The sequence below is a fragment of the Salarias fasciatus genome, chromosome 9 (assembly GCF_902148845.1).
Source record: "Salarias fasciatus chromosome 9, fSalaFa1.1, whole genome shotgun sequence".
Taxonomy (NCBI): domain Eukaryota; kingdom Metazoa; phylum Chordata; class Actinopteri; order Blenniiformes; family Blenniidae; genus Salarias; species Salarias fasciatus.
The window spans coordinates 21,120,078-21,146,792 of record NC_043753.1 but is presented as its reverse complement, the minus strand read 5'-3'; the positions used below and the strand labels follow the sequence as shown (position 1 = coordinate 21,146,792).

General features: G+C 44.4%; 3 protein-coding genes across 3 annotated transcripts in view; all 3 read left to right on the top strand.

Moving 5' to 3' along the window:
- myo3a (myosin IIIA) overlaps positions 1-2,080 on the top strand; it is a 47,102-nt gene extending 45,022 nt beyond the window's left edge. The window contains 2 exon segments of the mRNA XM_030099275.1: positions 1,104-1,388; positions 1,477-2,080. Coding sequence (XP_029955135.1) covers positions 1,104-1,388; positions 1,477-1,591 — 400 coding nt within the window. The 3' untranslated portion in view covers positions 1,592-2,080.
- Positions 2,081-4,095: 2,015 nt separating this feature from the next.
- Positions 4,096-16,265, top strand: LOC115394123 (glutamate decarboxylase 2). The gene is made up of 16 exons (XM_030099316.1): positions 4,096-4,171; positions 4,469-4,531; positions 4,706-4,852; positions 5,471-5,704; positions 6,598-6,688; positions 7,279-7,391; positions 7,949-8,064; positions 8,461-8,540; positions 9,261-9,315; positions 9,487-9,603; positions 11,702-11,766; positions 11,852-11,930; positions 12,005-12,154; positions 12,281-12,388; positions 13,265-13,354; positions 15,584-16,265. The coding sequence occupies exons 1-16, from the start codon at positions 4,096-4,098 to the stop codon at positions 15,755-15,757; spliced, it is 1,758 nt and encodes a 585-aa protein (XP_029955176.1). The 3' UTR covers positions 15,758-16,265.
- A 10,289-nt stretch (positions 16,266-26,554) lies between these two features.
- Positions 26,555-26,715, top strand: part of LOC115394785 (glutamate decarboxylase 2-like) — a 6,672-nt gene continuing 6,511 nt past the window's right edge. The window contains 1 exon segment of the mRNA XM_030100130.1: positions 26,555-26,570. Coding sequence (XP_029955990.1) covers positions 26,555-26,570 — 16 coding nt within the window.

Genomic DNA, 26,715 nt, shown 5'->3' with positions numbered 1-26,715 from the left:
TGTTAGGGGGTTTCATGATGATCCATCTAAAACATCAGAGTGAAAGAGATTCTTCTTTAAGGTTTTCTAACAGAAGTTACCGTCCAAGAAGTGGCCTCTTCCTAAAAACATTGAAACACTGACGATCCTCGTCTCCATGCTCATGATGTGTTGCGGCGTCCGTCACTCACTTATTTCATCCAGTGATCAGACAACAGGCAGCCAATAACAGTGAAGGAGAAGTTTTTATTCCAGCCTTCAGAGCAGCACATTTATCAGGATTCATTAGTCAGATGATTGTTTTCACCCCTCTCACCTCCATTAGGGGAGCATCGGGCCTCCGGCTCATCTCAGGGTCACTTTACCGGGCATCAGTTGGGACAGTCGCAGACTCCCGAGCCTGCTAATCGGTATATGTTACTGATGTGCGAAACGTATTGATTTCCATGTGGAAACTGTCCTGCCATGGTTACGTAACGTGAATGTCAGAGTTGGTGTTGGTGGGAGGATTTCTGCAGAGAGCTCCATAATTATTCTGTTTTTTCATATTGTCCCCACAAAATACCGCTGTACTTTTGTCTATTTATGAATCCCCTTCACCACAGAGATATTTCCCATAGAGAGAGAGAGCAGTAGATTGGTAGATGGATGGAACATCGAACTGGTGTCTTCTTGCCATGAGGCCGGTGTGCTTTACACTGCACCAAAGTGCAGCCCTGTGGCCTGCAGGGGAAATATGCCGAGTCAAGGGTTTGCTTTTTGAGAGCGAAGTGGGGATTTAATGCTTCAGCCCAGCAGAGAAATTGTCTCGATGCGCCTGCTATTTACAAAATAAAACTGCAAATCCTGGGAAATACACACAAGCTGCATCTGTATGCAGGCCAGAGCAGAGAGGTGTCCCGACTGAGAGCCGTTCTGGAAACCGAGGACTGAAAATAAATAACAGCTCTTATGGAAAAACATCAACAAAGGAAAACTTACAGGAATAGTGAAGTCGGTGGCGTCAGACTCCTTTTAGATCAGTTTCCACTTAAAGCCTGCTTTGATCTTGAGTAAATAAGAAAAATAATGTTTAAAAAACTCCAGTTTGAGTTCCGCAGCGTTCTCCTCTTCCTGTGCTTCAGTCCCGGGAAGCTGCTGGACGTAGACGACCAGTACTACGGCACGCTGCCCACCAGCCGGTCCGAGCCCTCCATCCCCACCGAGTCGGCCTCGTGCAGCGGCGGCGGCGCGCCCGAGAGGCGGCGCTCCGTGGGCCGGAGGCAGTCCACGGGCAGGAGGCGGTCGGCGGGCCGCCGGCGCTCCACGGACAGGCAGCATCCGGCCGAGCACAGAGCCGCTTCCAGCAGAACGACCAGGGAGAGAGCCGTCTCCGAGCCGGAGCCGCCCTCACCTGCCAAAGACAGCAGGCACGGCACCAAGACACATCCGTTTCCTTTGTTGTTGACCTTTCGTTTGAGGCCACAGTAACGATCGTCTCCCCCGATTGGTCGACAGGCGTTCGCTCCCCAGGATGTCGTCCACGGACAGCCGGGCCGAGGACAACCCGTACGACTACAGACACCTGCTGAGGAAGACGTCCCAGAGAAGACGACTCATCAAGCAGTACTGAGCGCCTGGAGGAGCCTCGGCTCCGTCAGACTGACGCTCTTGAAGTGGCATATCGCATCGTTGTGCTTTATTCCAACACAAAGACGAAGCGTTTGATTCTCTACAGTTCGGAGATGAACTCTGCTGCTATATTTTTCTTTGAATCGCTGCTGGGCTAATTTTGTTGAATGCAGGCTAGAGAGTGAATGTAAATGTAAATAATTAACTTATTGAAGCCTAAATTATTCTATGAATTCAGGTTTGTTTAAGCGATCTGTAATCTAGCTCTTGATATTTTGGCATTTTCTCTTTTTAATGACCCATAAAAATTGCTATTAAACTTGAATACTTTGGATTTCAAGAATGCATCTTTGGAAAATCTGCTTTGGCACTGAAATGTTGTAAGAAATGTGCTTTATTTTCTCTGCTGTCATTTTTGGTTTGTTCATTTAAACATAAAATTCTTTAAATTTCCTCCTCGCTTTACATTCTTTCCTTTCAACTGCTCTCAGAATTTATCCTGCCATGTGGAAAATACTAAACCTACGAAGCGTGTGGATTTATATTCTTCTAACATTAATGCTGCCGTGTTTGAGTGTCTCCTTCCGATCTGACCTTTAACCTTTCAGTGACATTTCACTAGGGATGGACCCCTGCAGCGGTTGTTAGTGAGCTCACACCCACATGTACTGAACTCGGTGTACTGGGAGTAAACAAGGGAGTAAAATTAGAAATTAGGTGAGCGTGTTCATCACATGGACAATGACACACAATCTGCATTTTCACGTTTTTGGACCGTTACTTCAACACCGTTCACCCTAAACAAAAAACGTATGAATCTGAAATTCAACAGTGACGGTTCTCGCTCTGGAAAAAAATCATTTCAGATTAACTGATTTCTGTTCTTTCAGCATCGTGTCTGACGGATCAGTAACAGTGTTTGACGTGAAATCTGTCAGGCTGAGGATGTTTAGAACCTCCACGTATTCAAAAAATGGAAAAACCCGTCAAATTCTGAAAATACTAATCTTGTATTTAATGTTTGAGATGGTTTACAAGCAGAGCTGTAAAGAGTACAGCATGTTCAAGTAGTTACATTAGGAAACAAACTAGTTTTCTCCAAATTCACTAAAATATTACATTTTAGGAGGTTACAAGAACAGCACATGGATGAAGTGGTAATTTCTTTAACGTGGTGGATTTTTAATCACATCGACTCATGAAACACATTTCCAACAAATGTGCATCTAAAGTATGGACTTTTTGAGTTAAAAGAATAAACATGATGGGAAAAAATTTAAAATCAAAAGGTTTGAACAATAAAATGAAAGTATTCACATTTTAAAAACACTTTGATGTAGCAGAGTCGACTCCAGGCTGTAAAAAAAGAAAGATCCAAAATACTGAGGAACGTGGCATTTCATCTCCCGTTCAAAATGTTTCAACTTCTGACTTTTTAATTCATAAGCTCATTTTTAAAGAACTAGAAACAGTAAATGGGTTTAATATTTGCAGCTTCAAAGATCCATTTTTTTTCCTGCCATTCTTGCAGCCAGTCCTCAGTCTGTAAACCCCCCATGAAGAACCGCTGCAGGTTGATGGAAGGAGCTTGTTTTTATTTCAGTCCACAATGTTGTTGATATCAAAGCAGCTCATGGTGACTGTGGATAAAGTGGAAAAAGTTGTGAGTATTTGATACTTTTATAGCAGCTGCGTCTCGGTCCTGAGGAGCGCGGATGGAGAGGATGGAGCCATGCGCACTGGGGGTATTTGAGCAGAGCCCCGCCGTCTCCCCCGCCAGAGGCGGGTAACATCCAGCAGCAGCGGCCGCATGAACTAGTTTGGCATTCACAGTCTGTATGGAGGGTAAGTTGGACGCGCAGGGGGCGAAATGTTGGGCATGCATGGAGTCACGACGCACGACGCAGCGCGGTTCGTCATGACCTGAAGTGAATCACGATGGGATTTCTTTCGTGACGTGAAATTTCGGTTGGATGTAATTAGACAGGGGTGGAGTGCTGCGTGCTCCAGCAGCTGTGGCGCTAAAGCTGCTTTTTTTTTCTAACCATCACGTTTCAATCCTCTTGTTTTCCCCCCTCCTCCTTTTTGATTATTTATTTATTTATTTCTTTATTTTTTTCATCAAAGCAGACATTTTTTTTTCTGCATGCCCAAGTTGCGCAAAGTCCTTTTGCTCCATTCCTCCTTCTGCTGCGCCCGCGCGCGGACGCGCTGAGCTGAGCCCGGCGCATTTGTGAATTCAGGTGTTTTTTTTTTTGCGGATTTCTCCGTGGAGGCGCAGCTTCATGCTCCGTGCACCTGTGGACGCGTGCGTAAGGAGCGCAGAGGACGCCTCTCCGGTGTTTTATTTTTAGCGGCAGCTCCGCGGCGCTCGGCGGATGCTCGGCTGGATCGGTCCGGGCACACCATTCAGCACCACAGCGGCTTTGAACAGCTCCCGGTCGGAGCGTGTGGATGGGCTCCTCCGGTCTCCGTGTCTCCCGCAGCTCCTAACTACCGGCAACAATGGCATCACACGGTTTCTGGTCTCTCGGCGGAGATAATGCGGGGGCCAACACCGGCAATCAGAGCCCGAGTACGCGTGAGTGGCTTTTTTTTGTGTGTCTTCAAATCACCTCTGATGGAGCGACCGGGACCAGTTCTAATCCACAGCATTGTCTCCAGCCAGACTCAGCCACACAGGCCTGCTGCTTATCATCGTTTTATTTTATTTTTTTCCTTTTTGTTTTATTGCACATTTTTTCCATGCGTAATGGTTGATTTACAGCAAGTTTCGTTGCGCCTTTTCATTTATTTATTCTTTTACCGCTTTTTCTAAAGTTGGGCCAAAGCTGAAGCCTGCCGTCGTTCATTTGACGTGTCCCCTTCTCTCTTCCAGCCAGGGCTTGGTGCCAAGCGGCGGCCCAGAAATTTTCCGGTGGAATTGGATCGAAATTATGTGGTACGTTGGCTGACAGCGGCGGTGGTGTGGAGAGGGGGACGCGCCCCCCCTGCAGTCCCCCCTCCCTCCTCGGTCATTTTATTTACAAGCTGCCCTGATGGGGAGAGCGTTAAATTGAAAATAAAAAGATCTCGGTGGTGTTTTTTTTTTGTTGTTTTTTTGTGGCTTTCCAAGCGCTGCTGAATGTCGGGGAAGGGGAGAGACCCGCCGAGCCCGCCGCCAAGCAGCCGCCGGAGAGCGGCGGCGGCGGAACCTGCGGCAGCAACAAATCCTGCGACTGCAGCAAGGGAGCCGTGGTCTTCTCCGACCTCTATTCAACAGGTACACAACTAAAAATACACCGTCAGCTTTCATCCAGCTCCTCGCCACCCCTCATCGGATTCCACCTTTTAAAACGTTTCCCTCCAGTTAATTAAAAAAAAAAGAAGAAGCGTAAATCTAATATTTTGTGGGTTTTTTCCTGTTTCAAAACATGATCCGGCCTTTTACTATAAATTAAATGACAAATGGCCCTTTCCTCCTGTGAGGATAGCCATATATGCTTTTTAAATTGTTTGACCATCTTTTTTATGGGAACTAAATTGAGTGATGGGCTGAGAGGACATTCCTCCAGAGGTGGCTCCTCTCCGAGAGGTCACCTTCAAGACTGACAGGCCGGCTGATGCAGAAAACAACCCACATCCAACACGGTTTTTATTTTAAATTAAAAAAATAGAAACACTGTTGTTGATGAGATGATTTCATAATAAATTTAGTCTTGCAATCCACATTTAGAGGCCTACACGTGTTCATGTAACGACATGGCATAATAGCGTTTTCAATTTAGGATTATTTTATCCACACGAATATAAATCCCAAAAAAATGTATTAAGACCTAATGCACTTTCCTTTCCTTTTTTAATATATTTGTTTTATTTTCTTTTTTTAATCTGCTCCCAGACCTGTTACCTGCCATGGACGGAGACACCAAGACAATGACCTTCCTGCAGGAAGTGGTGGATATTTTGTTGGCCTACATCGTGGAGTCTTTCGACCGGGAAACGAAAGTGATTGATTTTCATTACCCGAACGAGCTGCTGCAGATGAATAACTGGGAGCTGCAGCACGATCCGGCCACCCTGGATGATATCTTGATCAGCTGTCGCGCCACCCTCAAATACGCCATTAAAACCGGTAGGCCCTGGCTTCTTTCATTCCTATTTATACAACCTTTAATATAGATTATGAGACGGCAAAGGTTTTATTTGTACTTGATTAGGCCTACATTCTGGTGTGATGCATTTTTATTTTAAAAAAGATTTAATAAAATGTGTAAAATATTGAAGTTGCAAATTTTAACGCAATTTAATTCAAACTATTTAATGAAGTCAATTCCCAGAAATATCATTCTTGTAGCAGAAATAAAAAAAAAATATGTATATACAGTATCTTAATTTTAAGTGTCATTAAAATGTATTTGTAAATGAAGCTATGAAAAAGGAGGCTGCAGGACATGAAGGCAGAAGTTGTGCCCTCTCCCCTCCTCCTGACCAGCAGACCGATAAACGCAGTGACGCAGTAAATCTGGTTCACCAAGTAGGAGATAATAGGCTAATAACCAGGCTGCACGGGCCAAGTCCATTATTCTCTCTGACTGACACCTTTTACTACAGCCCTGCTAAACAGATTTCACCCCTCCGAAAACACATACAGCTGCTTTTTATGGAATTAAGCACAAGAGATCTGAACTTAATGCAGCCTCAAGCACATGTAAGGACATTGACATTTTTTTGGTGACATTACTGTTTCTGCAAGCAGGTGCATTTCTGCTCCATCACAGCTTGTATATGAGGCGTGTAATGCATCGAAATTGTTAATTGTATTTTTCAGAAACTAAACTTCAAAACCACTAATAATTTCGAAGCAATTGTTGAATTTTTTTTTTAAATAAATTCACCTGCAGCTGTAATTCTAACCTGTAATGAAGTTTTAAAAAAAAAAAAAGGTTTTTGTGCCTTCTGTGCAACATTTTTCAATTTTCCAAACTGCAGCCATCTCACAGCCTGCTTCTCTTCTCTCCCATTCAGCCCACCCCAGGTACTTCAATCAGCTCTCCACAGGATTAGACATGGTTGGGCTGGCAGCCGATTGGCTCACGTCCACCGCCAACACCAACATGTAAGTATGCGGCCCGCTTCATCACGATTTTAAACGCTGATAATGAGGATGACAATGAATTCCATTTCCGGGCCCTCCGTCCGCCTGCACTCTGCTCTGCGTCTGCTCCGCCTGATAGCGCCGCTTTCTTTTTTCACTCAATCACAGCAAATGAAAGGGGTGAAATGAAAGACGGAGGCCCCCCCCACTCCCCTCATCCCCCCTCCCCGTGCACGCCCTCCCACCTCTCCCACCCCTGCCTTTCACGCCTCCCCCTCACCTCTGAACCCTGCGGGGATTCAAGGGGGGAAAATTAGCTCTGAAATTAAATTCAGACTAATCTGGAGCTAATTTGCGGACGGGTGTTTGTGGGGTGATAAACTCTTTAGCTCTGCCGACTGTGAGGCCTCACAAAAATATCTGCTGGGCCTTTTTTGTACTGACTGATGCTATACTACATATTGATTAGAGGCGGACAGCTGAGATGATCTTCTTAATGTATTTACAGGACAAAAACTGAACAACAAAGACCACGTTCATGAGCCACACTGAGTCACTATGCTGCCATATTTGTGTAACCGGCGCCATGTGATGTGTGTTTGGTAACGCAGGTTCACCTATGAGGTGGCTCCTGTCTTTGTGCTGCTGGAATACGTCACTCTGAAGAAGATGAGGGAGATCATTGGCTGGCCGGACGGGCGAGGAGATGGCATTTTTTCCCCCGGTGCGTATGTGAGCATGTAAACCCCGGCAGGCCCGGCACCCCTCTGTCTCACTGGGAAATGGACGTGCCTCTGTGTGTGTGGGTGGGTGTGTGTGTGTGTGTGTGTGTGTGTGTGTGCTGTAATGTGTCCATTTGCATTTTGATGATATAAATGGAACTCGTTTCAGAGCCAATTAGCATAAAAATAATTTTCCTGTTCTGGCCGAGCCCCCCCGCCCCCCTCCCCCCCGTCCTCCTCCCACCACACGCACCAATCTTTAATTTCTCCCACGCGCCTCCGCTCCGCACACGACGAGCAGCAATCATCTGAGAATCTGATTGGAGCCTGTGATTGCTCACATTGTGCAAACTGTGGTTTACTTTGTTGTCCTTCTTCTTCTTCGGCGCCGTGTCATCTCTCGATCGGCTCCTGATCTGCTGTGAACAAAGGGTTTTGTTGTTGTTTTCCTAATTTTTACCAAAATGCAGACATCTTGAAGCCCTGCCACGCTTTGTCTCATCACTCCCATGAGATGCCCACAGACTGTCGAACTCACCGAGTCCCGTCTCTCCTCTAGGGGGTGCTATTTCCAACATGTACGCCATGCTGCTGGCTCGCTTCAAGATGTTCCCCGAGGTCAAAGAGAAAGGAATGTCATCTGTTCCCCGACTGGTGGCCTTCACATCTGAACACGTAGGAATCCCACTTTAATAAATCTCCTCTTTGCACCAAACAGCAGATCACAGTTTAGCTTTTTTTTTTGTTCCCTTTTCTTGAAATCAAATGTCAGAGATCGTCTTTTCAAGTGCTAGCAGGAACAGCAGTGCTCACATATTTCGCTCGTCCTGTGCTGATGATAAAACGTGGCATTATGTGGTGTGTGGGTGCTGAAGGACACACAGTGACTGGTGTGTGTCTGTCGTCACGTCACCTCCGTCGTCTTTAAAGGACATCTGAAAGACGGACGTGAGCAGAGGAAGCCATTAACGACACATAAACTGCTCTTTTCTGAGGTGGTTTACTGACTCCGTGGGACCTCTTTCTCATGTTACCTCCCTCTGTTTTTGTTTTCTCTCCCTCGTCTCGCAGAGCCATTTTTCAATCAAAAAAGGAGCCGCGGCCCTCGGCATCGGGACTGAGAGCGTGATCTGCATCAAAGCAGATGAAAGGTAAAGTCGGCTTCTGTTTGGAGCATTTCCATCGTGATGTTTCCACACGTCCATTTTTGCCTCTTATCAGTTTCCTCATTTATATTGCAGCAATACTTCAGTTTTATGGCCTCTAAATCTCCAGCTTCACTTAAATTGCTGATGATCCAAATAACTAAAATGTGAGAAAGAAAACCTTTTTCCTTTCTTTTATTAATCTCGTCAGTCAATTTAGGACCTCTCCGATTCATCCTGTGACCTGTTGAAAGGAGCACAACCCTCAGATTTGAAACCACTTCACTAAATGAGCCAAATGTGCACAAAGTGACTGGAACAATCTACCAACACTCTTTAATTCTTCATTGGTTTATCTTTTCTGACAGTCTTGTGCTTTTGCTGTGTTTTCAGTGCTGAAGCTACATTGCTAACAGCTCATAGCTTGTAAAAACATCTGCAGAAGCAGAGTGAGGATTCATGAAATTAAAAGAAACTGTTTAATGATGTAGTTAAATTCTCTACAGTGGTGTTTCCAGAGCGTGGGGGGATAATCTCCCCCAGAGGAGGCGAACTCCACACTGTAAAAACCGAATTTTTCTGATCTCATTAAAGGCAGACGTAACAAATACCAGCCACATCTTTAATGTTGGTGCATCAGTGAAGCCCAGCACCCAAATCAAGTCAAATAAAGCTCCGATGTTCCACATTGTGGTAAAGAATGTGAATTTTGTTTGTCCTCGGCAGTGGTAAACTGATCCCCGCTGACCTCGAGAGGAGAATACTGGAGGCCAAACAGAAGGTAACGGGATCAACCTGCTCTAAACAGACAGACATCACTTCATTCTGCACTTATTTTATGGGATTCAGTGGAGTGAAGCAGCAGAGATGATGAGAGAATCCAACATGGCCGCTTTGCTGCACGTGCTTCATGCTTGCTGTGTTGTGTCCCCCCCCACCCGCTCCCTCGCAGGGCTTCGTGCCGTTCTTCGTGAGCGCCACCGCCGGGACGACCGTGTACGGAGCCTTCGACCCGCTCATCGCCATCTCCGACATCTGCAAGAAGTACAACATCTGGATGCACGTGGACGTGAGTGAGAGCCGGAGCCGACAGCGGGTGGAAGTGATGATAGCTCCTCCCCGCCGCTTCAGCAGACGCAGGATGCGTCTCCTCAGAAGGGATTTCGGGGGAGGAATACTCAGACCCGCAGAGCTCGCCACGGAGTTTGACAAATCTATTACGTCTGTCTGGCTCCTAGCTGCTTGCGGTTGACCTAGATAGAGAGCTCGCCATTTCCTCTCTAACACTGGAGATTAGAAAAACTGGAACAGAGGCTGTAAATCATCTCCTCCCCTGACTTTGCCTCGGCGCTCACTGAAGGAACTCTGTCTATTAATGAAGGTGATTTAGTCCTGACAGGGGGACACCTCTATTAACAGACATAAATGGTCTTGTCTGCTCATTCCTCAATGAAGGCTGCCCGGTAAAAAAAAGCACACACACACACACACCTCTCTTTTATAGCATCGTGGCACCTGCTGCTCCTGCTGGTTGATGTGACTTTGTGGAGGACAGAAGTGTGTTTTCCAGCTTTTAATGCAGCTAAATTCAAAAGTTAGGATGGGAATTCCTCAGATATTCAGAAAAAAACATCGACTTTCCTCCATTAAGTTTTTGTAAAATGACTTACAGCCAATCAAAAAGCAGCAACAATCATTTATGCCAGTGATAATTCAGCTTCATGTTTCCTTAATTTTCACTTGATATAGTGTTAAAAAGAAGTCAGCACCTTTCATCAAATGAGACTCAACCTTTTTTTTTTTTTTTTGCAGATATTAAGCTTCATGAGTAAAAATTCTCGACTCCTGGATTTTAGTCAAATTGACCCATGGACTTTGATAAATAACCTACTTGGATTTCTATTCACTCACCACTCCACATGAAGTCCCACATTTTAGATATCTGTCACATTGTCATCGTTTTACTTTAAGAGGCGTTATATTTTAGGTCTTTGCACACCGCCTTCCTTCTCCTGTCAGCATGCAGGCCTGATAACTGAGAAAAGATGATATCGTTCAGAACAGGGAGACACTCTTCCTCAAAAGCTTCATTTTATTGTCATACTTAAAGTTTCTGCTTTGGCAGAAAATCTTAAATTTACTTTGCTGCTTTGAGTAATTCAGAGTCTCCTTGATTACATTTACATGTGGTCAGAAGGCCTCAAATATCTGTGAATCTACTTAAAAGAAGAATTTGTGTACCTTTGCAACCAAAATCAAGTTTAATATGAATGTGAATATTATCTATATAATCACAAGACCCCGTGAAATGGAAAAAAAACTGATTTTGTCTTGTTTCTATATGCAGCTGTTTCTACATTGTGTCAAATTACAGTCAGAAAACATTAGATTTTTTTTTTTTGTTTAACAAGGAATTCTTTGAAAGTCAGCAGCCAATAGAAATGCTCATGTGTCTCCTCTAACTACAGGTGAGCCTGCTGGAGTTATCGATCAAATCTAGATCACCGCCTCTCTACGTTGAAGCATTTTGATTGGAAGTACCCAGTCATGCAGAAAACACTCAGCTCCAACGCAGAATTTCATCTTTAATAAGCTTTTTACCCAAAACATAAAATCACGCTGTTAGGTAACTCTCACATTTATTCTGTCTCTCTCAAAGTAATGATTGTAAATACGTGACACTACATGAACTAAATTCAGTTGAATATTCATATTCAGACACATGTGCTGTGCTTATTTAAAAGACTTTCCTCCCTGATAGATGTCCTTAAAACTCAAAGAAAAACACCATAAATCAACAAAAAAATGTGTGTGAACATAAAGTACTGTGATTGTCCCATATGCCCAGTGCTTATAGGAAGTCATATTTAGGTTTTTTTGTTGTTGTTGTTATAAATGATGCATCATTCAGTATGATAGTGGTGCCTTAACAGCACGATTGATACCCAGTAAGAAAAAATCATTTCTGTGTTGCTTTAATAATTGAAATGGTGTTTTATGAGTCACCTTGGTCAGTTTAATGCTTTTTAACAGATTATAAATGGGATAATTTTCACATCAGGGTTTTTATTCACATTTTTATAGAATTCTTGAAATGTCCATTACAGTTTGAATTGACTTTGCAGTTTCCATATAGTCTGATGCTGAAAAGTGTGGTGTGTGTGCAGGGAGCGTGGGGAGAGAATCTGCTCATGTCGCGGAGACACAGGTGGAAGCTGGACGGCGTGGAGAGGCGAGTGTCTTCCTGTTTTCTGGAGAATCAGACAGAAGCGGCGCGGAGTGTGACGGTGAACGATGGCTGCTTGTTCCCCCTGCAGGGCCAACTCCGTCACGTGGAACCCGCACAAAATGATGTCGGTCCCGCTGCAGTGCTCCGCCCTGCTGGTCAGAGAAGAGGTGGGCTCCCTGATTGTTGTGTTGTCGTTGTTTTGTTCAGCCGGTGCTGTGACGGCTGGGTTTCTGCTTCGCAGGGTCTGATGCAGAACTGCAACCAGATGCACGCCTGCTACCTGTTCCAGCAGGACAAGCACTACGACCTGTCCTACGACACCGGGGACAAGGCACTGCAGTGCGGACGCCACGTGGACATCTTCAAGCTGTGGCTCATGTGGAGAGCCAAGGTGGGGGGGTGAACCATTTGTTTTTTACCTTTTTAGGCAGATTTTTGCCACAATTCCTTCAGTTTAAACCAGAATGTTTCCCATTAAACCGATTTCATCCATTTAATTAGTTTTCTCCTTCGACAGGGAACCATTGGCTTCGAAGCTCAGATTGACAAGTGCTTGGAGCTGTCCGAGTATCTCTACAACAAGATCAAGGACAGAGAAGGATATGAGATGGTCTTTGACGGGAAAGTATGTTCACGTCTCCAGAATATGAATCAGAAAAGCTAATATTGGTCCTCGCCGCTCCTTTCAGCGTCATGGCGGGTGACTTGATTGGCACACAGAGTGCTCGTGCTTTGTGTTGAATGAATGCCACTCTTTTTTTTTTTTTTTTTACCTCTGGCTGGCAGTATAATGTGCTGCTATTATGTCTAATGAATAGCATAACGACGGGTAATTGCTCATATGCATATGAATGGCATAGTGTCTGAAATCACCCCAAGCAGGCTAAACTACAGGACAACACAAACATATGTGGGGATGAAGAGGTTATTAAGATGAAGCTCCCTCATAAAAGAGGAGCTTGGACACCCACAGTCATTGATAATGCAGCCTCTTTAATCGTTCCAGGTTCATTGTTTTCCCACTGAGCCCCCAAAAAGCCCGAGAGCGCCGCAACCCAGAGGGTGGTGAGGAAAAGCCAAGTCCTCCGGGCGGAGGCCCAGGTGCTCGCTTGTCTGTGGCCCCCACTGAGCCGTTACATCAATCTGATGCCGAATGCACTACAGCCCGACCGGCCGGGCTGTATAAATGAGGCTGGTGCGCTTGGCTAGTCAGCCGTCGGTAATGACCGCCTCTCCGCTCGCAGGCGGCCGGCCGGTCGGCTCCGGCGCCAGAAGAACACAGCGGCGAGGTTCAGATATCTAGAGAGCAGCGGAGAGGGAGCTCATCTGATCCTCATGGGTTTTACTGTTGGAGCTGAATCAGCTGTAACTCAGGTTTAGATAGACGCAGCAAAACATTTTTATTCTGCATGATCCATTTTATATGAATTTTATATGAACCCTAACCCTAAACTGTGGCCGTTCCTCCCTCTCATCTCGTGTCGCCCGTTGTCTCCCCCAGCCTCAGCACACCAACGTCTGCTTCTGGTACCTCCCCCCCGGGATCCGCTACATGGAGGACAAAGAGGAGAGGAAGAAACACTTGCACAAGGTGGGCGAGCGGAGATAAGAGGCCCGGCCGCGGTATCTCCCACACACACCTTTCCCCGCCGCTCCTACGTGCCCTTACAAGGCTGCCAGTCATATCCGGCCCGGCCATCACATGTCCCTAATTAGGGACACCTTATACTGAGGATTAAAGAACACTTTCCACGCGAGTGTGGAGCGGTAAACGGTGCAGCTCTCAAAACGGAACGGCGTCTGAAAAGAAGTGTGGCCGTTTCGTTAGCGAACGTGGCGGTCAGTCAGATAATCCGGCGGCAGGGGGAGAAATAATTGACAATCAGGACCAACAGATGGCGAACGTGACCGCCATGTAAAGATGGCTGCCTTCCTCTCTTCTCCCCTTCCCAGAAACATCAGCCATAAATCATTACCACTTTTATCTGGCGATGCAGATGTTTCTGTTTATACTGTAAAGTTTGATTGAAGCAGCGCCGTCATGCTCGCCAACTGGACGACCGCTTGGCCTCCGCTCGCCTTTTTCCATCCACTTGGAGTTGGAGGCTGAGAGATGATGCAGCGCTGCCAAATTAGAACTTTGAAGATAGAAGTCTGATCTTCGTTTCCACATCGTCTTGAAATGACTGTTTCTTACAAAGTGGAATCGTCCAGAGGCTAATTTAGCAGAAATCAGCTGCAAGTCGATTGAGATTGAGGAGGAAAGACCTGATTATGAGAACTGGATATCTGAACACGATGGATGACTAGCAGAGCCTCACTTGCCCCGTTTCTTGCGGAGAAAAAAATTAGTTTTTGACATAATACTTCCAAATGTAGTTATTTTATTTTTTTAAAAGGATATTTTGAAAGTCGAGGGTATTTGAGTCACAGTGAACTTTAAGCTCTAAGCCGTCTGGTCGGCTCACTAAATCCTTTGCATGACGTTACCATGAGTATGATCGTTTCTCAGACAGTGACGCTGAACGAGCCGAGCCGTCTAACAGGCTGCTGGATCCAAACACGAAGGGCGACTTCCTAAACTTCAAATTGAATCTGTCGCTTTCAAATCCGCAGTCCCGTCCGGAATCTGCTGAGCGCAGAATGATCGACTGTCACCTCCTCCTCGCTCTGGGAGATAACCCCTGGACTGCAGCCATCACCGCGCTGCCTTCGCCGCCTGCTGTCAGATTTAGCCGTCAGGCTGGTTTCAGATAATGAACTACACGGCCGAGGATCGGAGCCGTCTGGGGAGAAGCTGATAAAGTAAACAGAAGAGGGACAAACATCCGATCACACAACTTCTGTGAAGCGAGAGAGAAAACAATCGGTTTCATCAGCTGTTCCTGTCAGGTGTTAAAACTCTACACATTGTCGCCTCATTACAGCAGAACCTAAAGAGGCTAAATGTATTTCTGTGTGTAATTCTTCTTGTCAAATGACTGTTCAGCAGCGACACAGTGAGAGCTCTCTCCATTCACCAACCTGACAAAGCTCAAACTGCACTTTGAAAACTCTTATGTGTTCATCAAGGAGGTCTTGTTGTTACATTTGGCTAGTAATCTTGATAACTGTTCCATTTTTGTGAATCGTTGTTTTGTACAAAGGAGCCGCTGAAATTTTTGACTGACTTTGACTGACAATGACACAAATGACAGTTGTTCTTTTCCAAAAAATCACCAACGAAAAACCCTGAACAATGGTGAAGGCATATAATGCAGAAAGGATTCAAACTCGTCACTGAGACAAGAATGACTTGAAGGACATCAATCAAAACAATAAAGGAGAAATCAAAATAAATACGTTTTACAGCAATCACAAATACATTTAAAATGACCACAAAGACATTCAAACCTGAATCAACAGAGAGAGATCCAAAACAGCCACACAAAGACAAAAAACAGTACAAAGAGACTCAAAACCAGAGCAAAAAGACTCAAACCAGCCGTAAAGGGTGTCAAAACAACCACAAAGAATTGTAAATCAAACAAAAAAGACTCAACAACTACAACAGGATTTTTATCAGAGACCAAAAACAGTCACATAGAGACTCAACACCAATACAGAAAGAGTCAAAACAAATGTAAAGAGACTGAAAAGCAACCATAAAAACATTTCTATCAATCAGAGAGACTCAGAACAGCCACACAATTCTCTAGATAACCACACGAAGACAAATGCTCCAAACAGCTGCAACGAGACTCAACAGAGACGAGAATTTCAAGACTTGAATGATAGATTTTCAGTAAGAGCTCGCTGTTCTCTGGCTCTCTGTGGTCAGGTGGCTCCGGTGATAAAGGCCAGGATGATGGAGTACGGGACGACCATGGTCAGCTACCAGCCGCAAGGGGACAAGGTCAACTTCTTCCGCATGGTGATCTCAAATCCCGCCGCCACCTTCGAGGACATCGACTTTCTTATCGAGGAGATCGAGCGACTTGGCCAAGATCTATAAGACTCATCTCAGCAGATCACCAGATCCTCCTGTACTTTTCCTCTTGACGGATGAATTGTTTGTCGTGAATGTACTGGTAAAACTTTTTTTTCTTCTTCTTCTTTTCTCTATTATCTCTCCTCCAAAGTCACATATTTAAGAGTATATTTGAGAAAAAGATCTTACAGAATATATCCATATATTATGTATTGTAGCTTTGCCGTGGACTGACTGGGTCCAAAGCTATGTAAAAGTGCTTCTGTCTGCCTTTCCTATAGTGTAGTCCAGCCCAGAATAGTGTAAGTGATGTAACTTTATATGTACGTTTTTGTGAACTGAAACGCTTGTGCAGTAAGTGGATGAGGAAGTTTATTTTTGGGATCATTTCTCATTTGCCGAGTATGTCGTTAAGTGCCAAACGTGGTTGTGTTTCTCCTGTGACTTCAACATTTTAAACTCCCGGTTTGAAAAACGAAAAAGCACTTCACCTTACCTCAGCTTAATCGACTGCCTTTCGCACCCGCATGCAGTGTTTTCGGCGACGGCTTCGGACGCTCGCCTTCTTACCCGGCGTCGCATCGCGGCGCCAGCACATGTTAGAGACGTGTTCCTGCCAGAAACAAGCCGTGTTATGGATCTACAAGCATGCGAAGACAAACATTTTCCATCAAAATGACGGGAGAGCGAAGTAGCGGTTGTATTCATACATCAGTGCAGCTTTCCAGTTTAATCTCCTGCCTTTGCTACACTCAGTCCCTCTCTCTAGTGTGTTTTAAAATGGTAATGGCTTGTTACACTTTTGTTGTTTAAGCTACGGGAACCATTTTCCCTCCTGGCTGTAAATTTAGCTGTGCTAAATGTTAAAACAACCGTCAGCGCATCACTTATAACCTGTAAGATTCCTATATATCAAACCCAGCTTTACAGCCGATTCTGTCATCTCGCATCCTCTCAAGGTTTCTCGCTGTCGTTTTACTGCTACGGCTGAATTCAGATATTTCCAAAGTGTTTGACTGGCTGCAGAGGACAGCTCAGTGTTAGGACTGTAGTGTTTCTGTTGCTCTCTGCTGGGAAAGCCGCTCACAGCATGTCTGCTGCTCCTGCCGGTCAATGCATGCTCGCACAGCTTCGTGAAACTCGCTAGGCTTTCTTCAGGCTTCCTCATTTCAGCTCCATTTGCATTAGCGTCCCTCTTCCGGCTGGCCCCAACATGAGTCTGGAACTGAACGAGCCTACTTGTGCCTCTCAGACTTTATTCTGTCAAAAATGACCAAACTCTGAGGACAGAAAGAGGCGCTTTGTGGCGAAATCAGTTCGTTTGGTAGGTGACCAGCAGCTGCCTGAAGGTCCTCACCGTCAAAGTCCAGGGTTCACTGCATGCTACGGCTGCTTTTATGATTTCACCTGACTGCCATTTACTTTGGGAATTTGCAATACTTAAAGAACAACTTGGGTTTGTGATGATGTCTTCTACGGTGAGTGCATGTCACTGTATGACTTGTACAAAGCAGTATTAAGTTTTTTTTTGTTTTTTTTTTTGCGGTTGCAGTGGATTTAATGTAAACTTGGAGGTGACAGGGTGCAGTGTAACAAGCCGTGAGTGCTAACATAAAAAATCTAATCTCTCCACAGGGTCCATGAGGGGTTAATTCGCTATGTTTTAAGCTATACTTTAGCTTGCAGTACCCCTTCTGGCCACTACTCAAATTTGATCAATTCCCCAGCATGGCTTTGTGCCGCTGTCGCATTGGGAACAACTTAACCGGGATTGAAAAGTTTGAAATTTTAAATGTAAAACAGCCTCATCCTCTCCGAAATCGGATGAGCGCCCGTCCGTGATGTTGGCGAGAAACGGAGCGAGGCCATAACCCTGTTTTGTTCAGAGAGCGATTGTGTGGGAATTTGACCAGATTTGCAGCTACTGTATACCTGACATCACTTGCACTAACTCTTGGTGGGGAGAGGCAGCGTCCCCCACGGAGCATTGCAACTGAGATTTCCTCTTTATTCATTCACAAGCAATATTTAAGTATGGGTCCAATATTATACATATATCCTGCAAAAATAATATAACAAAAAAAAGACAGTGAATTTAAATGTACAATAGTAAATGATAATCAAGTCTCAAGACCAAATGCACAGTAAATGGCAAAAAATAAAAACAGAAACAAGCTCATTGTAAGCGGGTTGGTGCTGGAGGGTGAACTCTGACTCCACAAGCAGAGGTTCTGTAGCATTTCCATTAGAACAAGTTAGAAAAGCACAATTTGCTCAACATGGTCAGTTAATGTACAATCACTTTTAATCATAGATTGTAAATAGTATTTCAAGATGTCCTAAGTACATATCTTGTGTATACATACATGTATATAAGACATATAGCCAGAGACTATTTGTGAGGTAAAGTTACTCATATTTTCTCTATCTCCAAATAGATTTCCTGTATTTTCATCTTGTTAGTCCAAAAGGCTTTTTCCCCCCTGTGTGTATGTGTGTGTACGTGTGTGTCAGATACTTGACTTTGTGACTCTTCTAGCTATTTCAAAGAAAACGTGTTTCAGGGACTGGCTTTAAAAAGAAAGGACAGGTTTCACCTTGAAATATTCCCGAGTGGAGCTCAGAGGCGCGACGACTCGGCCGTTCGGATTTTAAAATCGAATATGCAAAGCCATTTTGACTCTGAAGCTCTATGTTTTTTGTGCACAAAGTGATACTTGACGGTATGTGCCAACGTGTACCTTAGTGTGTTTTAACTGTGTTGCCTTAGTATAAATTTTCCGTATTGTCTCGTTTTCCTCCGACGGGGAGGTCGTGCACTTTAGAGTAAACACATGACCTGATAATGTGCGTCCAATGGCTGTCCATAAGTTGGTGTTTTAAAAAAACAAACAAAAAAAAGAAAATGTAACTTAAGCTCTTTGGTCTGAATGTGTCTTTAAATGAAGGGTCTGTTGGAAAACTAAAGCATTTAATATTTTTTCTGCAGTTTGTAGATATTGTAAAGCTTCTTGTTTTACCAAACTTCGACGGCCGCATTTCCTCCCCAAACGAAATTGGCGTTCGCACTGTGACACAGACAACATCGGATTTATTACAGCGACAAAGGAATCTCACTGTGGTAGTCTCGGAAAGCCAGACACTTTGTTTCTCTCGCTGCTGCTGCTAGACTTGCTTCCTTTTGCACGTGCATGCGATGCCTTGCCTATCCAGCTTGTTTGATATACTGTCTCCTATATATCTATTTCTATATCTATAAATATGCATTATATATATATATATATACACACATATACAGTACGTGTAGCTCCTGTAATTAGCTTTAGTGTCCAATGTATAGCTTAGCCTGTAGATTAGTGCACTGTCGCTCTAGCCTTTACTCGTGATCTCCGTGTCTTGGGCTTCCTGTAAAGTTTCTTTGTGCTGCCAGCATGCTAACCTCGCCTCGCAAACTGTAATCCTCTCCGCGCTTGATCTGACTTTCTCTATCCTCCGTCTTTTCTGCTTGAAGACTGTCGCCGCTCTGAACGTAGAGTATTATATCTATATGTGTAGTCCCTCAGCATGTCTCTGAACGCTCCTCTCTGCTCTGCGCCTGTATGACCTTTTCTCTCTTTCTCTTCCGCTTCGCCCTCTGGTAGCAGTGACATTGTATCCTCGCGCTTTCCTCCTTCTAGGCTACCCGCTGTCGTTCTGTTTGTGTGTCTGAGACGGTATGTTGACTCGTGTCATGGTGCCAAAGCATCGCTGTTTCCCGCGACTCCGTGGGACGTTTGATAAGAAACCAACACTGACCCAGAAGTTCATTGGTTGAAATAAATATTGTTTGTTTATGCAAACATTTAAAGCCCCCCAGGTACTCAGAGAAGAGTTCATTTTTGCTTAATATGGTGCAGTTTTGAAGCATATATTCTGCAAACTGCTGTGCTAGCCTCTCAAACATTCATTTGTCCTGGATTATGTGTTACTCTTGGGAAAATAGAAATAAATAAATATTGTCAAAACAATGATTATGTGAACTCTTCTTTTCTGTTCTGTCTGTGCGCCACCGATCCGTCACCTGCGTCTCATGTAGGTCAAGAAGTATGTGAGCAGAAAAAGTCTAAATTGTTACGTAAAACTGGTGGAAATAGTTCTTGAACAGCAGAACAGTATGAAAAGTGGTACTTTACACCACTTCAAGGTAAAGATGGCTCAGCTCTGCCAGTACACAACTGTTATGATTATGTAACAATTTCAAACTTCAAAGATCGTCATTTCATTATCCCTGGTTACATAAAGCCAATCACAGGGATTTTTTTTAAAAAAATAGTAATGTATACATTCTATATCTATCAACATATAAAATGAATAAAATTGTGCACAATCCAAAATTGACATGATGTATGCACAAATATAGTTATCAATTATTATCAGTCATGTGCATAAGGGGAAACACAGTAATCAGTCCTAACATTATTACCTCTTATTTCGTTTTTCATCTCATCTGTGTGTCCAGTGCTTGAAGCCTGCAGCTCCCTCCTCTCTCTGCTCCTGTCTCTCACAGGGCCGTCTGGTAGCTTTCCTGCTCCTCTCTAGGTGGCAGTGCTACCTCACAGTTCGGTTGGCACTGAAGCGTTCTCCCCTCTCCTCATGCACAGCCAATTCTGGGAAATAAAAGGTTTTTTTTCTTCGTCTCACTCTGTTGTTATTTTTTTACTTCCCTCTCAAATCTTTTGTGATTAAAACACTTTCAATCAAGTGAAATGTAATGATTTTTTTTTTTTTTTAATCTAAAGGATGTCCCAAATGATGCTGATCTCTGCCTCATCTGCACTAAAACAATGGAGAGAACAATGGATTGTGGGACTGAACCACAGCTCCCATAACGCCCCGTTTGTTGATGTGTGTGACATGAAGGCCCGATAAGAAAGCAAGACGTGGTTTAGAGGAAACATCTGGGGAGCACACGATCAGCTGGCTCTGACTGCAGAGAGGAAACAAATGCTTTAACATTTCAGATATTTAACAAAACTGTCGCCACACAGCAGTCTGAGCATGTTCGGATGCAGGAGGGGTCACGGTAGTTCAATCCAGCCATCACTCAGCCTCTGACACCTGGTCAGTCCACAACATGCAGATGAGCACACATACGGGGGAAACTGAATTTTCTGCTTCACCTCGCTGTGGAAACCCTCTGCAGACACCATTTCGCGTGTATCTGGTTGACAACGCACCAGATTTTCTTCCTGTACGCTTTGCTGTTCCTGGTTGTGGCCACCAAGTTACAGCAGTCATTGTGTTACCTCTGCCACAGAGAAATAGATACGCTCACATCTGGTATATATTTTGTTTATATGTCTTGAAATTCTGTCTCAGCCTCCAAATGGGTGAGATCGAGATACGCTGTTGTTCGGTGGGATATTCTAACAAAAACATCGAAGAAACAGACAAAACATCGTCGATGGAGCAGAAAAACTTCCAGATTTTCTCAATCCAGACACACTGTGTGCCAAACCCACTTCTGCAGTTTAAAATCAGTAAGATGCCAGAATCCTAAATGCATCAACATAACTGTGAATTTCTGCAATTATACTTAATGTTCATGATCACTAAAAGCTGACTGAGTTGTTTGTAATGTTTGCATATTGCTCCATTCAGAGATGGTTCATCATGATCATATGTGTCCCTGCGTGCATTTTCGTAGATCAAAATACATTTTATTGGTCATTGTTCTTTATTTTGAACAAAAGCAGCATATAAATGTTCACATTGCATCTGGATGTGAGCGTCAGGGAGCATGAACGATGGCGCCAAATGAGCGAAGAAGGCTTTGACCGTTTGTTCATCATCAATAGGCAGACATTGACATGCAAACACTCAGCGTGGCAAAAACATGGAGATAATTCAAAAGCAAGAGAGGGTCAAAACCAGACCTTACCAGAAACATTACCAAATGTTGTGGGCCACCACGGGCAAAATATACTGAAAATATGAATATTAACAGAGTGAACACAGATATTATTTGAGCATTAGAACAAAATCAGGTTTGAATATTTTAAAGTTCTTTAAAATCTTGCAGGCCTGTTAAAGCAGGTCAGTGTGGTGTCACAGTAAGCGCCAGACCATCTCAGGCCACGCTTTCTGCAGGCTTCTGGAAAGAAAAACAACTTTACAGAGATGAAGCTCATGAGGTGTTTGTCAGGAAATATTTTGCATGCAAATAAAATTGTAAATTTTTTTGAAAATACCCACAAGAAAAACAAAAACTGTCGGATGATTTAAAATAATAGGTTCAGCTCATGCAGAACTGAAATCCTCCATGGTGAGATTGGAACGATCCCTTGTGTTTCCTGCACAGCCACACGGATAAAAAAAAATGGCTCGTCGGCTCATTTTCCATTAATTATCATCAAGGAATTATCAATGTGTGCTCTTGACATCCCTCTTTGGATTCATGTGTCATGAGGCTTCCAGATTAATTTCAATCAACCTGGACGTGCTGCCTCTGCGGACTCCTCTCCGCCGTCACCTCAAGACAGCCGCTTCAATCTTCCACAGTCCAAATATTTCCATCGCTGCTTTTACAGATTAGAAATGACCCCCAAGAACAGTGACGGATCGACCAAGAGGTCTGGCATGTCTCATGGATTTACCCTGCGGGGTTTCCTGCTCTCCATGATCAGACTTCTTCCTATAGACCCTGCTCTCCGCAGCGTCACGTGAACGATCTGCTCCGTGTCTGGAAAGCCTCAACGCGCTAATCCTAGAAAGAAGGGAAGGAGTTCAAATGGACAAGCTGCAGATAGAAGAATGTAGCAAACATGTCATGAAGTTTAAGACGTGAAGCTGTTCCTCTCTCAACCTTGGCAGTGATTTACAAGCCAACCGGCAGATGGTAAAATCAGAGTGGGTGGCTCTGAGAGAGGCTTACTGAAGCATCTACAGAGAGGCCAAAGGATTCTCCGGCTCCTAGAAGTGACTGAGGGCTTTCCTGAAAATAGGCCGTGTGTGTGTGTATTGTGTGTGTATACACACTGACTAAGCCAAGCCAGATGTTGGCGTCTTTGGACCTGGTGGCTTTCACCTCTTCTGAGTTGCCTGAACTCCGCCGCCGCCCCGGTGTCAGCCCAGGAGCCGGGAGGTCATCTGTTAGTGTTTGGTTTCACTCAAACGCTGTTCGGTCAACACATGAAAGCCTCGTCACCCTCAGCGGCGAGGCCACATGCTTGGCTGACAGCAGGAGAAATCAAGCGCGTGTGTGTTTTCTCATCAGCGTGGAGTGATATTTATCACTGCACAACTGATTTTACCTGCTGATTTCAACAAGCAGATCACTCACAATCCCAGAATGATCTCATATCCACTGACTCAGCATCACACAGTTTGATGTGACCTCATAGAAAAGGTGGCTGTGGTTGGAGTGTGTGCAGCTCTCGGGTCAAGAGGTCACCTCGCTTCGTTCAGGTTTAAGGCTCCTACACAGACTGCGCAATCTTTTCGTAAATGTTTATCACTTGCTATAAAGAGTGACGGGGATTTCATGATCTGGAATATAAGTTTGACTTCTCAATGCCAACCTTCAACAAATGAAAGTTAGAACATCATGCAGGTACGCCAGCAACATCTTCTGGGGATAAACAAATTGAGCTAACCAAGAACTGAGCCGTAGTTCTCGTTTCACTGTATGAGTTTATTTTATACTTTTATTGTCCTTGCCTAATGAGTCTGTGAAACAGATGTTGGTTGGAGTCCAAACACACATTTCTGGTAATGGCACTTAAATAGAGAGGCTTGAGAGCTAGATTTTATTGACATTTTCACTGAATGTGCATTGCTTTCCCCGACAGTTGAAGCTAATTTCTGAAGCCAGCTGTGTTGTCGTCGCAGCCGAGTGAAGCTCCATATGCATCAATTCGGTTTAGAAAAGGCAAAAATTGAAAGAAAAAAATTGGATATGCAAGGAGAAGTTTCAGTATAGAAGTCGATGGAGATTGTGGACATCGAGTTTACCTGATGTGAATATGCAAGCTATCATTTGGGTTTACAGCGTGTGTTATATTTGTTGTGCTGCATTACTCTGTTATGTGAGCATAACTCATTGCAGAAATTAGCTGTTACAAACACTTATGCTGTTAGTTGTTGTCAGTGAGTCAGTAGGAATTTATCTCTTTAACAAGCAGTCCTGGACTGATGTTTCCACACTTGGACTGCGGAGGAGGAAAAAACCAGGCTGAAAGTGGTGAATTACAGTAACGGAGCCGCGCCTCATATTATGGTCAATAACAGTAATGGCACACCGTAGAGCTGGAAAAGGTCATTAGTTAGATTACTCATTACTAAAATAGCAACCCGTTACTGACGCCATGTGTTTTAACACCGATACTCTCATCACTGGTCTTGACAATAAAGCTCAATTTGACCTGGATATGCAAATGAGTATCTATGCAAATTAGACGACGATTTCCTGACTGAGGAGTTGGCAACAATGTATCAGTTTGAAATGATGTCATCATCTAATTTGACCTAAATATGCAATAAGATTCTATGTAAAACAAATGATGATTTCCTGACTGAGTTGGCAACAATGTATCAATTTTAAATGTATTTAGGCGCTAAAGACATGAAATACACGAAGCCCATTATGTCATATAGTTTAAATCTGGAACGTTCTTACGATCACATCGACTCCTCACCACTGGCTTTGCTCAGCGTTATGAACGCTGAAGCCTCCCTGAACAGGATCGACTCCGAGTACACTGACACTCCTGTCTTGTTTTCTGGGTGAGTGTCGAGTTCACTCCTTCAGTGAGAGTCAGTCGCACTCATTAACTTCTCCGACCTACACAACACACACACACACACTCTCTCTCTCTCCTCTGTCTCTCTCTCTCTCTCTCTCTGCTGGACTTATTGTGGTATATGCAGAGTCATTTTGTATGGATGCATACAGTGAGAATAGTTATCTGTAAGCGCCTGCTGGAGAAAGCTTAACCTCGCGGACCACTGGGAGTTGATATGAGCGAGAGAGCATCACTCCGCCGTTTAAATATACACCAGAGGGGCTCGCACGCTCACATCCACCAACGTATTATTCTCATCAGCGCTTTAAATGGCCTCCTCACCAAGACAGAACGACAGACCGCTCTCTCTATTACATATACATGTATCTCGTACACACACACACCAGTATTTATTCCACACCCAGGCTGACTTATCCCCGCGCTCTGGAGTTTCAGTTGCCCTTGACGCAGAAATGATTAAGGTCATCTAAGAACAAGAAAATTAAATGCTGCATTCCTGGTGATCAGGGAATTTACCAGCCACTGGAGGAAACTATGCAGGGTCCCTGCCAAGTCTGTAAAGGAAGATAGAGATGTCCAGCTTGATTATTTTCATTTTCAATGCCAATGCAGGTTTCCTCTGGCCAACATTTCCAATGAAAACGATTCTATGCAAATGCTCTGCTCGGCAGAGGGCCTACTTTCTGACTTTTTCTCTCTTTTTTCATACAAACTTAGGAATTCAATGACTTGGCGGTGAACTTTCCTGTCTGTTTGTCGGACCGAGAAAGTTTTCATAGGCTGTTCGATATGAATCTCACTCTGTGTTTGTGGCTACTGACCTGCCAGCTCATTCCCTCATGCACCAGTACCCTCTCTAATGAGCAGAGGAACACCGGCACAGATGGACCACAGAGGGGAGGAGATTGCGCAGTCAGTGGCGTGCGAAGGAGGGGGTGATGGAGAATTTCTGATGAAGCGAGCGACAGCCGCCTATATGTTAGTGCAGTGGATCCGTCCTTGTGTGCAGGCTCATCTGAGCCAGCCACATTGTGGGACTTTTCACCAGATTTACCAGATGCACTGCAAGCAGAGCTGATGCCAGAATTTGATTTTAAGACCGCTGATGTGAGACAAGGAGAGCACAGCTTAGCCTCACTAACTTCACTCGCAGTTTCTCTTTCACAATACAAATGTCTCCCGCCGCTGTTTAATAATTTCACTGTCACTGCGAGCCAATCAGCTGTTAAATAGTTTCAGATTGTTAACAGCTCCCAGAAGGAAAATCCTCCTAATCTACCACTGTCAGGTCACTTCTCACCTGCTGGACCTTCTGCCGAACGGGTCAGCACGTTCAACAACTGAGACTCTCAGGTTCAGGTCAAACGGTGGAGTAGTGCTTGACTCTCTTGTCTTACAGGGATTCTGTATTTAAGGTACAGCATGGTGTTTCTGAAAATGTTGGAGGATTAAAAAATTTCGTTCATGTCAATGACATGCTTGACTTTTGTTCAGCTGATGACAGCTCGGCAAAGTCCCTGTTCACAAAACACCAACACTTTCTCAGTTTCCAACAGAATCTGAAGGTTTCTGGGCTCAAACATCATCTGGACCTCATAACAAAGCCACAAAATGACCACTTAAACTCAGGATGTCTTCATTCGAGTGCTAATCACATCATTCAGCGCCTTATTATCCACTTAATCTCATCTGAAGAGTCGCCGAACAAGACTTGAATCATGTCAGCAAAACAGAGACGTCTGAATTCAGACACCAGCAGACTTGTGAGCAGTGCAGCACCGGCCTGAGTGGTTTCACATCAGACCTTTCAGTGGATTTATTCTCCACCATTTAGACAATTTTAGGGAGGGAAGCCAACAGTCTCCACAACAATGATAGAAACGGCCTTCAAACCCATAACCCAGCGGAGGTTTTCATCATCGAAATCTGACCACATGGTCTAAACATTTCCCCGCGGACAACAGCGCTCGGCCCTGACGGGAACATCGGCTTGTGATTAAAGCGAGCCCGTCTCCGGCTTTGTCCTTTTTAAGTCAACATGGGAGCAGACTGGGGCCAGACTGGGGTGAGGAGGGTGTCCACCTCAACCACCAATCTCTGCGACTGATAAGTGAATTGAAATGACACCACGTGTCACGGCCCAGAGACGCCGCTGCACATTCGGAGTATTGAGTTTGTTTTTTTTTATTTTCTCCACAT